We start from the raw sequence: 16,094 nt of genomic DNA, 5'->3' as shown, positions 1-16,094 counted from the left end.
ACAGGGGAGTATTTTCTGTTTGATGAGGAACCAGAGGGAAAGAAACAGCGATGCACGAGGTACCAACCTAAAAAGCTGGGTAACTTAATTTTTTTTTTTAAAGATTTTATTTATTTATTTATTTGACAGAGAGAGATCACAAGTAGGCAGAGAGGCAGGCAGAGAGAGAGAGAGGAGGAAGCAGGCTCCCTGCCGAGCAGAGAGCCAGATGCAGGGCTCGATCCCAGGACCCTGGGATCATGACCCGAGCCGAAGGCAGAAGCTTTAACCCACTGAGCCACCCAGGCGCCCCTGGGTAACTTAATTTTTCCAGTGGGTCTGAGCATCTTCAACACAGTTAAACTGCCTGAGAATTAGGAATTTACTGAAATAGTTAATACCAAGAGACAGGATGATAAATGTCCTTAAACAACAAAGCAAATGCTGGAGATATGGGCCATGGATTCTAAACTGGACAGAAAAATGCAGGCAATAGACCAAAACAAAAATGAAAGGGAGGTTAAATAACCGGAGAGCCTCAAGGTTCACAGGCTAGGAATTATGGGAGGATACTGTTACCAGATCACATTTACAACATTGCAAAACAGAAACAAATATTTCTACAAGAGCCCACTGAAGACTTCTCAAACAGTCATCAAAAGCTCAAGCATCATTTAGGCTTTAAAACCTGGTAAAGGAAATTAGTTCTAGAATGGCATTAATTTAGAGGACCTCTTATAAGATGCTAGTCAAGCCTAAATACACTTAAACCTATCAAGAGCCTAAATCTCAATAATATGAAAATTATTTTCACTATAACCATCTTTACAGTTAAAAACTCAACACAGGGGGCACCTGGGTGGCTCAGTGGGTTAAAGCCTCTGCCTTCGGCTCAGGTCATGGTCCCGGTGTCCTGGGATCGAGCCCCACGTCGGGCTCTCTGCTCTGCGGGGAGCCTGCTTCCACCTCTCTCTCTGTCTGCCTCTCTGCCTACTTGTGATCTCTGTCTGTCAAATAAATAAATAAAATCTTTAAAAAAAAAAAAAAAACAACACAGTGGTCAACAGCTAAAGCTACTGCTAAGGTGCTAAGATGATCCAGTGAAAAACATGACCATTTCATCCAATCCCTAAAAAATAATTTAACTCTTCTAGGAATAATGAATCTGGGTAAGAAGTGGCTGTAAGAGAATAACTTCAGATACTTTAAAATACTTTTATTATAGGGGCACCTGGATGGCTCAATCAGTAGAGCACACAACTCTCGATCTCAGGGTCACACAGTTTGAGCCCCACATTAGGGGTACAGTTTACTTAAAACAATATATATTTTTTATTATAAAAATAATATATGCTCTAGGACGCCTGAGTGGCTCAGTTGGTTAAGCGTCTGCCTTCGGCTCATGTCATGATCCAGAGTGCTGGGATCAAGACCTACTCCTTGCTCAGTGGGGAGCCTGCTTCTCCCTCTGCCTGCCTCTCCCCGCCCCACCCCCGTCTGTGCTTGTGCTCTCTCTCCCTCTCTGACAAATAAACAAACAAAAATCTTTAAAAATTTTTTTTTAAATAATATATGCTCTAGGTAAAAATTTCAAAAACTAGTAATCTTCTATTTACCCTTAAATTCCACATCCAAGATATTCAATATTAATTTTTACATATTTCAATATTCAATATTAATAATATTCAATATTAAATCACCTTCCAATTAAATGGAATCATAAGGAACATATTTTGCTTTCCTCACTAATACTTAATCTGCAAATATACTGAATTTAAATTTAGTTTATCAGGGTCACCTGGCTGGCTCAGTTGGTAGCACAAACAACTCTTGATCTCAGGGTTGTGAGTTCAAGCCCCATGTTGGGTGTAGATATTAAGAAAAAAATTACAGCTTATCAAACAGAATCAGACTCATTTCTCCTTACATCAATAAACTATTGAACCAAACGGAATCTCCTTCAGATCCCTCTCCAAAAAAAAAAAGCCTAAGTCAATACGGATTATCCTACACAATATATACAATAAACAATGTGTCTTCTTTCAAACCTTCTCTATGTATTTACATATACACAGAAGAATTACAGTTTAATGCCATTAACCAGTCCATGCTTCTCATCTTGCTTCTTATTAAATCTCAAAGCAGGTAATGTACAGCAACAGAGAACTGATTCAAGTGCTCGGGTATTAAAGGTAATATTTTTCTCTATGTTATGTTCCATGTAAGTCCTTTACAAATGATCATCTTCATAAAAATACTACAATACCTCAGCTACTTGTGGGTCAAACTGACTAAACTGACTAACTTTTTATTTACACACATACATATAGGTTGTTTTGCTGACCACAATCCTAAAGCCTTAAACGGTTGATGAGAGTTTAAAATTGAACAGAAGAATATTTGTTGGAAATTCTTCTTTCTCATTATATCTCACTTATTATACATGGAACCAGAAGTTAAATTCTGCAATATAAAACCTTCTGATGTAGCATTAACTTGGACATAAAAGATAGTGTTTAATCTAGATATTTATTTGGATTTGTCAAAATTTTAAATGAAAAAACATTATACACACACACACACACATACACACATATATATATAAAATTCCCAAAAGAAAATAATCAAATGTTAACCTTATAGAAATGGATTTCCAATTGTCTCTTAACAGGAATCCCTGGGACTACAGTATACACAGTTACCTGTATACATCTACATATGCATATGTAATGAAAGTTTCACAAAACAATTATTCACCCATGTATTGTTTGGTATTTTCTGTTACTTTTTTAATGCTTGTGATAACCCAATAAATTGCTTTTGCAAATCACTAATAAATCACAACAGTTTGAAAAACTGAGGAGAAGATGCAGGGAATGAATATCTAGGGTTATCCTTCCTAAATTTTATTTAACAACACCTACTTTAAAAGCTGGACAAGCAGAGGCTAGTCGAGTTTTTAGCTTTGTAACTATTGAATAATGAGGGACAAAATGAAAAGGGGTAAAACTAAAATTTTACTTCACAATCGACACCATGAATAAAAAGTTGTGATTAAAGGCCCTAGATCTATGCTCTAAAACAAAGGTCAACTTCATTTATGTCATACAACAAACTAAAGCAAAAGCCGTTATCCCTTGAGTAATTAAAGGCATGAACATTAAAACACTAACCAACAGGTCCAACCGAAATTAGTCTATCAGTGCTCACTGATTATGATGTACGTGCCATTCTCTTGAGGCAGAATGAAAAATAAAGCTGAAACAATATCATTGGGCTTTCTACAAAAATTTTTCTCGATAAACTGTACTTCTCTAATCAGATACCTCTACCTATTGTAGAGATAGGAAGATGCAGCAACCCTTGATAATCTGAGATTCACTGCCAACAAATCAGAAACTCAAACTGCCCCTGTTTGAAGTGCACAACCATTACTGAAGCACTAGCACTCTAAGTATAAAACAATCCCTAGTGGTCAATCCATTCAATATTTACTACTTAAACTTTTTAACCCATTTATTGCTAAATCAACCCAATTAGGAGATGATAGCAAAGTAAATTAACATAAAAATTGAGTATAAATGCAATTGTGTAAAAGATGGAATTTGTATTTTTTAACTGTGATCTGAAATGATGAAATTTAATCTAAAACTTCTTTCCCTTAGAGAAAAGGGAAAGAAGGGAACCCTCTTACCCCGTCAGTGGGAATGCAATCAAGTACAGCCATCCTGAAAATAGTATGGAGTTTCCTAAAAAAGTTGAAACTAGAACTACCCAGGACCCAGCAATTAATTGTACTACTGGGTACTTACCCCAAAGACAGAAATGTAGTGATCCAAAGGGGCACCTGCACCCAAATGTTTATAGCAGCAACATGCACAACAGCCCAACTATGGAAAGAGCCCAGATATCCGTGGATAGATAAATGAACAAAGATGTGGTGTGTATACACACACACACACACACACACACACACACAGGAATATATAACACATAAACACATAAGAAATCCAATATCAAAAGAAAATAATTAAAATAAGATTTTAAAAGACCACAACAGTCTAATAGCAGTAATCAGCACTCTATTCTCAAAAGGAAAGACCTATATTACATTTTAAATGTTTTGTCAAGTGGTTAAATAAGAAAATAATCAGACTATGGTTTAAACTTCTAAATATTTTGTCCCTGATCCCTGACACAGAGCTCTTAAATCCCTTGGCACTTCCTGGATGAGAGGAAGGTCTCTTGTTCTAATGTGGTGACTCCTGGATGGGGGCTGGTCGTGGTTAGAAACTTGGAAGTCAGCCCTAAGCCCACTCTCCAAAGAGGGGAGTGGGGAGAAATGGAGTTAATGACTGTCATGCCAACTCGATGAAATCTCCATAAGACTCCACAAGTATATGGCCTGGAGAGCCTCCAGGTGGCTGAAGCACGTGGGCGGAGGTGCTGGGAGAGCAGCCCTCACAGAGACTGACAGAAGCTCCACAATCCTTGCCCTATGCATCTCATCCAGCTGGATGTTCATCTGTGTCCTTTATCATATCCTTTTAGAATAAGGTGGCAAACAGTAAATAAAATGATTTTCTGAGTTCTGTGAGCTGCTCTAGCATATCAATCGAATTCAAGAAGGGGGCAGGGGAACCTCCACTTCCTAGCTATCAGTCAGAAGGACAGGTGACAACTTGGACAGGGCCTGGTCATCTGAAGGGGCAGCTGTGTGACTCAGGGTACTTAACTCAGGGGATCAGATGCTATCTCCAAGGGGACAGTGCCAGAATTGAGTTAAATAGCAGGACACCCAGCTCGTGTCACAGAATTGCTTGGTAAGAGAAAACACCCCATCCCACATCTGTTGTCAGAAGTGTGGTGAGTGTGGCAGTCATGTGAGAGTAAAGAAAAAATACAGGTAGAAGACTGAATTTTTCCCAATACCTAACCCCTTCCCACAGAGCCATCCAGAATATCTCAATGTCAGAGGATAGTCAAGACTTTATTTTCTGTTTCTTTTCAATCAATATGTAGACTAATTGTTTTAGAATTCTGTTATATGAGGTATTTCATAAGAATACAGGTTGGTTACTAATTACATGTTTCCACAGGCACATTCAGCATTTTATGCACAGTATACTCTTTTCCCTGATCCTGAAGAAGCCCTATAAGTATTATAATTTCAATTTTATAGATGAGAAAAATGAGATTCAAAGATGTTAGTTGCCCAAGGCCACCTGGTAGCAGATTACATATGAGAACCCGGTGTTGTGTGAAACCCAAGCACACACTTGTCGCACCAGGGGCTAAAGTTAGGCTGCATCCAAATTTTACCTTCTCCTGAAAATAAGGTTTTGGCCTCGTGGTTATTTAGTGCATTTCCTATTAACTGAATAAAAAGAGTTCAATAAAATAAAATGAAATACAAAATGAAGGCTAATTTTAGTCTGAATGAATACCTTATTCCTAACAAAAGGGAGACCAATTTGCCCAGATTTAAACAGGCTCCTAAGGATACTGCTAATGGTATGTGCAAAAATGGATAAGGAAATTCCTCCTGAACATATTATAAGGTCATCTGGGAACAATTACAAGCAAAACAAAAATGAATAGAGAATATTACTGAAAGGACTCTACTGAGTCAGTGCACTGGCCAGTTATGGCACCTGTGCAAACACTGATGCATGGACTGGGAAGTTAGGGAGGCAGAGTCCAAGAAGCAAGAGGGCCAACAGACCACAAAATCACAAAATTAAAAGCAAATGAACAAAGTACATATATTTTTTATGTAAGTAATAATCCTTGGGGCGCCTGGGTGGCTCAGTGGGTTAAGTCTCTGCCTTCAGCTCAGGTCATGATCTCAGGGTCCTGGGACTGAGCCCTGCATTGGGCTCTCTGCTCAGCAGGGAGGCTGCTTCCCTCACCCCCTCTCTGCCTGACTCTGCCTACTTGTGATCTCTATCTGTGTCAAATAAAAATAAATAAATAAATAAAAATAGATTAAAAAAAATCCTAACGAATTAAGAGAAATAGCACAATTTCAAACCAATATATATAACAGCTGACATCGTATCTGAAGTTTGAGATCTCTTTTCTTGCCATTAGTCCTTTTATAACTGTATACATTAAAACTTGCAGATTTTCAAAAACCATATATTACACAAGTATTAATGTATTTAGAACTTGTGAAGTATCTTAAGAATCATAAAATTTTCATTTTAATGTACTTAATACTCACTTGTTTGAATCATATCTCAGTTTAAAAAAACATTAAGTATTAATTACTGTTACTCTGAGATCAATCCAAAGTGTATTTATTCAATATTTCCCCTCAATAGAACCAAGGCAAAAAATATTCTCTTCTACTGGCAGTTACATCAACAAAGCAGTCTTTTCTTTGATAGTAACACCCCAGATTCCTATAAGATTCCTTAACAGACTGATTAAACAATTAACCGTATTTAACTTCAAATCTTAGGAGTTCATATTATCCTAATATTCATTCCCTAACCAAACAGTCATTGACTGCTTTCTATGTGTTAAACCCCAGAATAGACCTAAATTGAGGAATCAATAACGATCCAGAAAAATGTATTAGATTCCATGAATCTGGAGTCAAAGAGGCAAATTTCTTTGAGATATTTAATTTCCATTAATATTAGCAACAAATTCACAGAAGTTACAGTAATAAAAACCTTTAAATATAAAAATACGGTTAATTATCTAAGGCAAATAGAGCTTTCAATTATCACACATGTAAAATAACCTAACGTGATTAATGTTAAATGGTAGTGACAAACAGGATCACTGACTACTCAAGGCTAATGAGAAATGGAACAAGAGGGAGAAGTGGTGATTTAGCATAGACCATGAGCTCAAATCTTAGCTTAGCCTCCTACTAATTGTATGGCCTGGGAAATTTCAGGAAATCTGTCTATAAGTTCACATCTGTAACAGGGGTAATAAGTGACTGAAAGATACCTAATAAAACACATGCCTCAAAGCAGGCTCTCTCTAAAGTTAGTTACCTGTTCTTCACTTGCCCCAGAGCAAAGGACAAAATCATAAATCCTAGACTAGCGATTCACAATAATATGAGAATCATGGCATTCCTCCTCCTTACCCAGCGCTCCCCTTCGAAGAGGTTTCATTATTCCATCTGAAGTGCTGGGAAGTCTCAGAATACCACTGAGGTTTATACTCAAATATAAATATAAAAATACTTCCAAGAGAAGAAAAAAAAATGATTCTCTCTTCCAAATTAGTGGCTTCTAAAAACTGACTAAAGAGAAATCATTTCTTAGTCTTATTTTTAACTAGTTGTTTTAAATGTAGGGACTGACATTTCACAGAGAATACATACAACAGGAAGAATCCATAGTGACAGTGATGTCTTCCCACAGCACTGCCACACTGCACAGTTCTATGGGAAAGCAGTCACACCGCACTCAAGGTAATGGGCCCTTCTAGAGCAAAACAAGGAACACAGTTCAGTGGTGGCCCTTGCAACTGTGCCACTGTAATCTCAACAATTAATCGTAATTAGTCTGGATGATTTCTTTCTTAACACTTATGATCTTCAGTTGAAGATAAGTATAAAAACCGAAAGGAAAATTCTAAGTGTAAGAATATATGTAACCAAGCAGTTCTTTCCTATACCTAAGGCACTTCATTTACAACACTTTTCTTCTTTTTCCACATGCCTTCTACTTACTCCTCCACAATCTAAATCCCCGGAGAGAAAGGAGTTGAAAGTGAGAAGAGGATCAGGACATCAGGAACATGCAAACTCAAAGCTGTCAAAGGACCAAAGATTCAGTAATAGAGGTAGACATGTAATATGTGATTTTACTCATAAGTATGTATTAACAACTCTGCCATTCTTATGGTGCTTTTTTAACATGAAAAATTAAGCAGCCGATATCATATTAAATTATATCAAGTCACTCATGAAATAGCTAGATATGTTAATCCATGACATAAAGTAATGTAAGAAACCATCCTATTTTATTGAATACTGTGTTTGCACAGTTCAAAAACCAAAACCACATAGAAAGGTACATATTAAAGTTTTGCTCCCACTCCTGTCTCAATTCCTGTTCCCTCATACCCTTCATGGCAACCATTTTTTGTTGGTTTTCTGTTTTCCTTTCCCGTGTATTTATAAAAATACTAGTAAATACAAATACACATTCTTATTATCCCCATAAAGAAAAAGCACTGTAGGGGCGCCTGGGTGGCTCAGTGGATTAAAGCCTCTGCCTTCGGCTCAGGTCATGATCCCAGGGTCCTGGGATCAAGCCCCGCATCGGGCTCTCTGCTCGGCAGGGAGCTTGCTTCCTCCTCTCTCTCTCTCTGCCTGCCTCTCTGCCTACTTGTTTTCTCTATCTGTCAAATAAAATAAAATAAAATCTTAAAAAAAAAAAAAAGAAAAAAGAAAAGAAAAAGCACTGTATAGTGCCCTCTGTCACTCACTTTTACTTTTTTAATCAATTTATCCTAGAGATCTGTCCACATCAGTGCAAAGAGATCTTCCTCAATCTTTTTTTATAGCTGTAGTACCTCACTCTGTGGCTATACGATAATTTATTCAACCTAACCTTATCAGGTTGTTCCCAAAGCGTCTTCTTAAGTGATTATTTTTCGAATCTCTCCTGCTACTGTAACAAAGTGAATTATCACTATCACAGGCTTTGCTTTCTTAGACCTGTATTAGGACAGATTAGTGACCTACTGCTCATATTTTGTAAGAACCACCAGAAATTTCCATTTCACTGGAAATGGAAATATCCATGACTATATTCTCTCCCCACCAAAGTTTAATGTATTTATTATAGGATTTCTCAGAGCCTTTAATACACCATTATGCAGTATGAATCTCTGAAAAGTATAGTGTGTGACATTTCCCAAACTTAATTGGCAAAACCTGCTACAGATTAAATATTCCACAAAACAAACCATAGCAAATACCAGGGCTATAATAATTATTGTCATCTATTTAAGCAAAATATAAGACTTCTATGAACTTCTAAGAAAACCAGCTGAGCTAACTTTTAGACTAAGCATTCCTTCCACTACTTTTTGGATTATAAACCCCTTTGAGAGCTGAATGTCAAGCCATTTGATCCTCTCCCGGAAAGAAAGCATACAAGCATAAAATTTTTCAGTTTCTGGGGGATTCATGGATCACAGTCCCCATGGTCTTATCTATTTGGGAAACAATTTTGAATATAAGTGCTGTTTTACCTATGGCACCATTAATACTCCAAATATTAGGACAGAACCCAGAGCTAATGAAAAAACAGCAGAGAATTCACCATGAAGTGTACCTTGGTGCAAAGCAAACAAAGCACACTCAAAGGGATCATGTTTAACAATTAATGGTATCAAGCGAAGTCAAGTCTACTAAATAATTATGCAAACTATCATGAGGAGTTATAGTCTGATTTTTACACAGGGGTCTTTCATTTTAAATACATATATTAGACTCTTACAGGATTAAAAAAGTTGGGTCTTTAATTCATTTTGTACAATATGATCTTAACATCCAGGATTTTCAAAATGCAATACATTTCACATCACACAGCAGTATCTGCTGCAGATCTGAATGTGACAATGTGAATGCCCAGAGGAGAAAAAAAATCCTGGGAATTTAAAATGTATAGCAAAGAATCCCCAAGCATGATTACAGTCCAGTAGGCAAAACGATTAGAGCAGAAGCATTAAATTGAAAAAGCGAAAAACGTGGGGCTACCATATTCAATTTGGGATTGGTATCCTACAGAAAGGCAAAAGGGCTTTCAGGGAGAGCCGGTGGAGACTCAAGTCCAGACCAGGCTCCTCTCATGGAGTCTTGTGCTAGTGTGAATCTGCCTACAAGGGGCATATGTTGTAATTTAGACAAACAGAGTCCAATAATACCCTTCTTCCTTCCATATCCTGACACTTCCCCCCAAAACCCTACCTACCCATGGCAAAAATTTAAAAGTGCTACAATTACAATAAAGAAAAAGATGTTTTTCTAATCACGATGACACCCCACCAGCCAAACTATAATAGAAAGGAAATCTAATTTAAATTCTTATCAAAAAATTTGTCTCTTTGGGGGCACCTGGGTGACTCAGTCCATTAAAGTGACTGCCTTTGATCATGATTCCAGGGTCCAGAGATGGAGCCCCAAGAGGGGTTCCTTGCTCAGTGGGGAGTCTGCTTCTCCCTCTGTCCCTACCCCTGTCCCTGCTCCGTGCACACACTCTCTCTCAAATAAATAAATAAAATATTTTTTAAAAAATTTGTTTCAGGGTGCCTGGGTGGTTCAGTCGTTAAGTGTCTGCCTTCAGTTCAGGTCATGGGATCGAGCCCTGTAATAGGCTTCCTGCTCCAAGGGAAGCCTGCTTCTCCCTCTCCCACTCCCTCTGCTTGTGTTCCCTCTCTCGCTGTGTCTCCCTCTGTCAAATAAATAAATAAGATCTTTTGAAAAAATTTTTGTTTCCTTCTTTGTTTCTTTTTTTTTTTTTTAAAGAGAGGGAGAGAGAGAATCTTAAGCAGGCTCCACACACAGCATGGAGCTGGATGGGGATGCTCAATCTCCCAACCCTGAGATTAAGACCTGAGCTGAAATCAAGAGTCAGATGCTTAACTGACTGAACCACTCAGACACCACTCAAAAATGTGTTTCTTAAGAGAACTTTCTTTCTTAATGAAAACCTCTCCAAGTACTACCATGAAACTCAATGGGAAGAGAGTCTGCTACATACATTCCTATCTTTGTTGAATACATCAATTGTTTAAGTAAGAGTCTGTGTAAGTATCTTCAGTATTTTTCCAGAATGAAGAATGGTATCAGGTGCCTGGGTGGCTCAGTGGGTTAAAGCCTCTGCCTTTGGCTCAGGTCATGATCTCAGGGTCCTGGGATCGAGCCCCGCATCAGGCTCTTTGCTCAGCAGGGAGCCTGCTTCCCCCTTTTGCTCTGCCTGCTTCTCTGCCTACTTGTGATCTCTGTCAAATAAATAAATAAATAAAATCTTTAAAAAAAAAATGGTATCAAGCTGAAAACAATCTGCATATAAAAGAACATGCACCAAACATAAAAGCACCAAGTGTTAATTATATGCTATAGCAAATGATAAGAAGAAGAGATTAAAAGTATCGTGTTTTCCTTTCTCATGCTCTTCTGAGAAATCAGTCCACAGTCCATTCTATAATATAAAGTATGGGCAGGCTGCACATGTGAATCCATTTTCAAAGGTATACCCAATTCCCAAGTTCCTAGTCAGGGATGACATATAACTCAACAGGTTCTCCAAATCAGGCAATCTGACAAAAAAGAAGCAGTACAGTCCTGAACTCCAGAGAAAGAGGACAATTCTATACTGTCTGACAGGTAAACAAAATAAAAACTAGTGACACTAATCTCATATTCTCTACAAAAGAAAGAATATTTAAAATATTAAATTATCTTTTCTATTTCATTATGAAAAGGCAGAGTATGCTTTACCCTTCACTTGGACATTGCTCAAAAAACAACTCCTTAGACTTATTAAAATCCAAACTATGGCTTAATAAAAATTAAAATATTTAAAAATATCCTCTTTGGAGTAAATATGAAAATCTTATAGTCAAACTAGAACCGTTCTGCACTGACAAATCAGCTCTAGATCAAAGTGCATATTTATGTCATAATCACATTATCTTCCTAAACCAAGCACTGAAAAAAAAAAAAAAAAAGTGGCCACTCTCATCTTATAACAGTCATTAAAAATGTCCAGCTCATGAAGTGACGAATCACTAATTTAGGAAACCTAGCAATACTCGAGGCTGCTAAGTCCTGTGCCCTCAGGAAGACTGTTAACAGCAACAGTACCAAACACTATCCTAACATCATGCCAAGCATAGACCCTTCATGGTTTATTATCATCATAATTACAAATAATCCTAAATGTCTCCCCAAGTTATAAAATTAGATGAATATTACTCAACAAAATACATGAAGTAGTTATCTAAACAAAAACAGAGGCAAGTTTCACTGTAAGCTAGACTACGTGCTATGTACAGGAACCAAAAATTCTCTTAGTTCAAAAGTGGGCTTAAAAGCTTCTCAGCAGGTTGTGGCACCCTTACATAGAGAAACACTGATCTTTATTACTGATACATGCTTACTGCAAAATTAGAAATACTGTATCCATAAAAAGCAGACAACTAGAGAATCTACAGTCAACAAAAAGAAGCTATAATATAAGTCAAAAGCCACACTGACTATAGCACTAACCCTCTGAATCTACCTGTATGCTCCTTTTATGTAAATAGCCCATTTTGTCAGCTGCAGATCCTATCCACTTTAAGATCATATTTGTGGTAAAATATAGCAAGAAAGAAGGGGAAAGAAAGAGGAAGAAAAACAACCCATTACAGGATGTTGACAAGTTTAACTACTAAGGCTTTAAAATATATTGGTTAGCATACCACATACCACTAAAATAAACCAGGTTCCTCTAACAACAGGTTACTTTGGCTTTCGATTTTAACCTACTCAAGAAACAGAAGACTAGTGTAAAAAAAAATTCTAATTTTCATACCCTAAGTTCTCTTAGAAGAAAATCTATACTTACCACTCTCAATTACCAAATAAAACAATTCTTCAATCCAACTCAATTGTCCTACAGTTTCATTTGGACAGATGAGATTTCCTGTTTCTCCCTTTATTACAACTCCATGGACTGTGATGCAGAGAAACCAACTAAAGGCAAAAAGGTAACTAAAATTCTGATACTATGCTGGGTACATATTATCTCTTGAGTTATCAATACCTAACCACAGATCCCAAAGAATATGCTTACAGACCCACCAGAAAAACCTTCTACTTGCCAATCACCACTGAATTCACAGTATATTGTTATTAGCTTTTATTTACTGAATGACTACTTTTTAAAAAGCATTTCTAATGAACTCAGGAAAATGTTTGAACTGGCACTCATAAATAGAATTAGCAGGAATGCAAATGCTATCATTGTGTTCACTATACATGCCAAAATAAACTCAGTTAGGACTCTACCTTGTGTGCCCATAACCCCAGTGCCTGGCACCTAGGAGATAATATAATACCCATAAAATAAATGAAATTGTGAAACAACAAAATTCATGAAACAGACCAAAAATTTCAGTGGTAACAGAACTATGTTAAATAGTGTACTGCTTAAAAGAATAAATGCTTGCCAAAACTTGGGAACCTTCTAAACAGTGTTATCTGTTGTAACAGAGTATTTAATACCAGAAAATAAGACTGACAGTTCACTTCTAAGGGAGGCCTGCAATAAGTTTCTGTAGCAAAGCAAACAAAAGTTGCGTTTTTATAAGATAAATGACTTTCCTCCTACCCCAAAACCATGATCAATGAAAAGAACAGAGTTTTAGAAGCAGAAGAAACCTCAGAGCCTAAATTATGGAACAGATGGGCTTGTTTCAGAGCAATATAAACTACCACCAATTTATTCAAAAATTTTGCATAATCACATACCCAAGATAGCATTTTATAAATATTAATTTTATTCTACTTTTTTGGCTATGCCAAGTAGCTGCCTGTTTAAGAAGAAATGACTGATGAATATCATAATCTTACATTTTTATGACTTTTCCAGGGGAAAACTGATGAGAAAAAATAAGTATCAAGAGAGTTCCTCTCTTCCCAGTTTTTAAGTTACAGTGGTCTGTACTACTTCAACCAACAGTTCTCCTGTTCTTCCATTCTGGTTTTAGACTGTGTGCTGTGCCTGCTTATTATATTTGATTTCTCTTACTGATCTGTATACGTCTGCTGTGGCCAAGTCTTTACCTTCCCAAAGATTTAGAAGGTATACCCTTCCAAAGTGCTCCCCGGCCAGGCCATTAATAAGTGCTTGATAATTCCTTTGTCATTCATTTGAATGTAAGTTCTAGTATAGCAGAGCTGGTTCTGTCTTGTTGAATACTACAAAATAGGTTCTAAGTGTTATTACAATGAACGAACGAATCACTGATCTGGAAGGCAATGGCATTACTATGCTTCTTTTGCTAGCTAAGTAGACAGTATTTGAGAAGACACAGCTTCCATCTAGCTTTATGAACACTAGAACGTTCTTTAGCTGCTCTGAATTGAAAATTTGCAAATGTGACAACACTGTTTGATACACATTAACAGAGAAAGTGCTAAAAAGAAAGAAAGAAAGAAACCTCCAAACTCAGCTTATTCAAATGTCACACAAAGAATTACTGAAGATTCCTTAGAACGAGTTTCCAGTATTCCATTACCATCCCTGTGACTTGATCTTCCCCCAAAACCACCGCTAAATGACTTCACTGTCTGGAGACTCCGTTTTACTCCATGTTTTGAGAATTTGTTAAGTGAACATACTGAAGTAATAATGAATGACCAGTCTCCAGGGCCTTACAATATTCTTTAAAAAGATTGGCGAGTTGGAAGAAAAGTCTTGAATAAAAACACACGAAAAGCAATTTTCCTGTTAGTTGTGAAAGACTGGAAAATTTTCAGTGCAACCATCCCTCCTTTGCTGGTCACAGAGTAAGAACTGGAAGTAGGAAAATTTATAACACTTCCATGCCCTTTTGAGTCAGGAACTACGAAGAGAGAAAAGAGAATCACAACTGTGGGGACACATGTATTCTAATGAAAGCAGGAAGTCAGTTTCTCGAGCATGGGCCGCCGGTCCAGCATCCTAAACGGGAACGCTGGCCTTCTAAAAGCCTCCCCCCGCAACCCCCTCCTTGAATCCTGAAGCCAAAGCCACCGGGATACGAGATTTTGCTAGGCTGATGAAAGAAGGAGCAGCTCAGAGGGCTCAAGACACTTTCCTCTTTCTACTTGGCCTGCGGCAGGAGGATACTCCCCTGGTTCTCGCCAAAAGAGGAGGAGGCGGACCAGGCAGAGTCAGCAGCGAAAAGCAGCCTTGGCCGCGAAGGCAGCTCGTCCACGCGGCCGGAGAACTCACCGAACAAAGCATACCACGCGGACCCGGCAGGGAGAAGCGAAAGAAGGGAAAAGATTCACCCCAACTCTTCACCACTGCCTGAGGCTAGAAACAGGTGGAGCCGCGCTCAGAGGGAGAAAGAAGATGGGTTTTCGATGGGCTAATCTGAACTCCAGCGCCAAGGTAGCCGGAACGAAGACCCCGGCCAGGAAGAACGCCCGGGAGTAAGGGAGGTGAGCGCTGAGGGGAGAAAGGAAGAGCTGGTCGGGGTCAAGGGCGGACAGACGGCCCCTCGGGGCCGGAGCCACAGCGAGGATGCGGGTCTCGAGGATGCCCGCGGCGCGCTGCCGGCTGCCCCCACTCGGGCCTCCAGGGCGCCGCCGCCGCCGCCGCCCCCTCGCACCCGCGCCCTGGGCGGCCACACAAAGGGGATGGCGAGGCGCGCCGGCTGCGGGGCAGCGGAGGGGCTCCGGGCCCGGGACGGAGTGGCCGGACCGCGACGCCCGCCGCGCCCCCGCCTTTGTCTGCCTCATTCCGCGCCCCCCCCCAACTCCCGCCGAGGAATCCCGCCGCCCGCGGCGCCCTCACCCTGTTCGTTACCCGGGTGAGTAGCGGTCTCATCTGCTCGCCGGCCCCATCCGCCTCCATGGCCCGCCGGCCAGCCCGCGGCGGCCGCTACCGAGCTGCCCCGCGCGGTCCGCCCGCCGCCGCCGCCGCCGCCGCCGCCGCGGCCCGGGCGCGCGAGGGAAAACGAACGTGCGTCCGTGAGCGAGGCGCGCGCGTGGGGAGAGCCGTGCGCGGCAGACGCGGGGCAGCGTGTGCGCGCGGCAGCCGCAGCGCTGGTTCTCGCGGGGGAGCGAGGCCGCGGCGTGGAACGTGGAGCGAGAACTGAGCGAGCGGGAGGTCTAGGCGGGGGAGGAGGAGTAACCCGCGTAGGGCCCGGGGGCGGGGCCGCAGGCCGTGACGCGCGCGGCGCCCGGGCCCCGCCCCAGCACGCCCCCTCCCCGCCTCCCTCGTCACGCCCCCTGCCAGTTTGGCACCGCCACCCTGCTCCGCGCGCCCGCGGGTCCTGCCGGCAGGCCACCGGACACGGGGAGGGAGGGAAGCGGGACGGGCATTTGTTCCAGCCAATCGGCGGCTCGCAGAGGTCTGCGTGCACCCGCCCCC

General features: G+C 40.2%; 1 protein-coding gene across 3 annotated transcripts in view; it reads right to left on the bottom strand.

Annotated features, from left to right (window-relative positions):
• The window catches only part of LOC111155170 (solute carrier family 4 member 7), a 103,330-nt gene extending 87,720 nt beyond the window's left edge, over positions 1-15,610 (bottom strand). For 2 of the 3 annotated variants that reach the window (XM_022515250.1, XM_022515256.1), the window contains exon 1: positions 15,528-15,610. In XM_022515250.1, coding sequence (XP_022370958.1) covers positions 15,528-15,575 — 48 coding nt within the window. In that variant the 5' untranslated portion in view covers positions 15,576-15,610. Of the gene's footprint in view, positions 1-15,515 lie in introns of all 3 variants that reach the window. The other variant, XM_022515254.1, reaches the window with a different exon arrangement.
• Between the last annotated feature and the right edge of the window lie 484 nt (positions 15,611-16,094).

Source organism: Enhydra lutris, unplaced genomic scaffold (assembly GCF_002288905.1).
Source record: "Enhydra lutris kenyoni isolate GAN:26980312 unplaced genomic scaffold, ASM228890v2 scaffoldscaffold39, whole genome shotgun sequence".
Taxonomy (NCBI): domain Eukaryota; kingdom Metazoa; phylum Chordata; class Mammalia; order Carnivora; family Mustelidae; genus Enhydra; species Enhydra lutris.
Note: the sequence above shows the minus strand (reverse complement) of the source record. Positions and strands in the feature narration are given on the sequence as shown.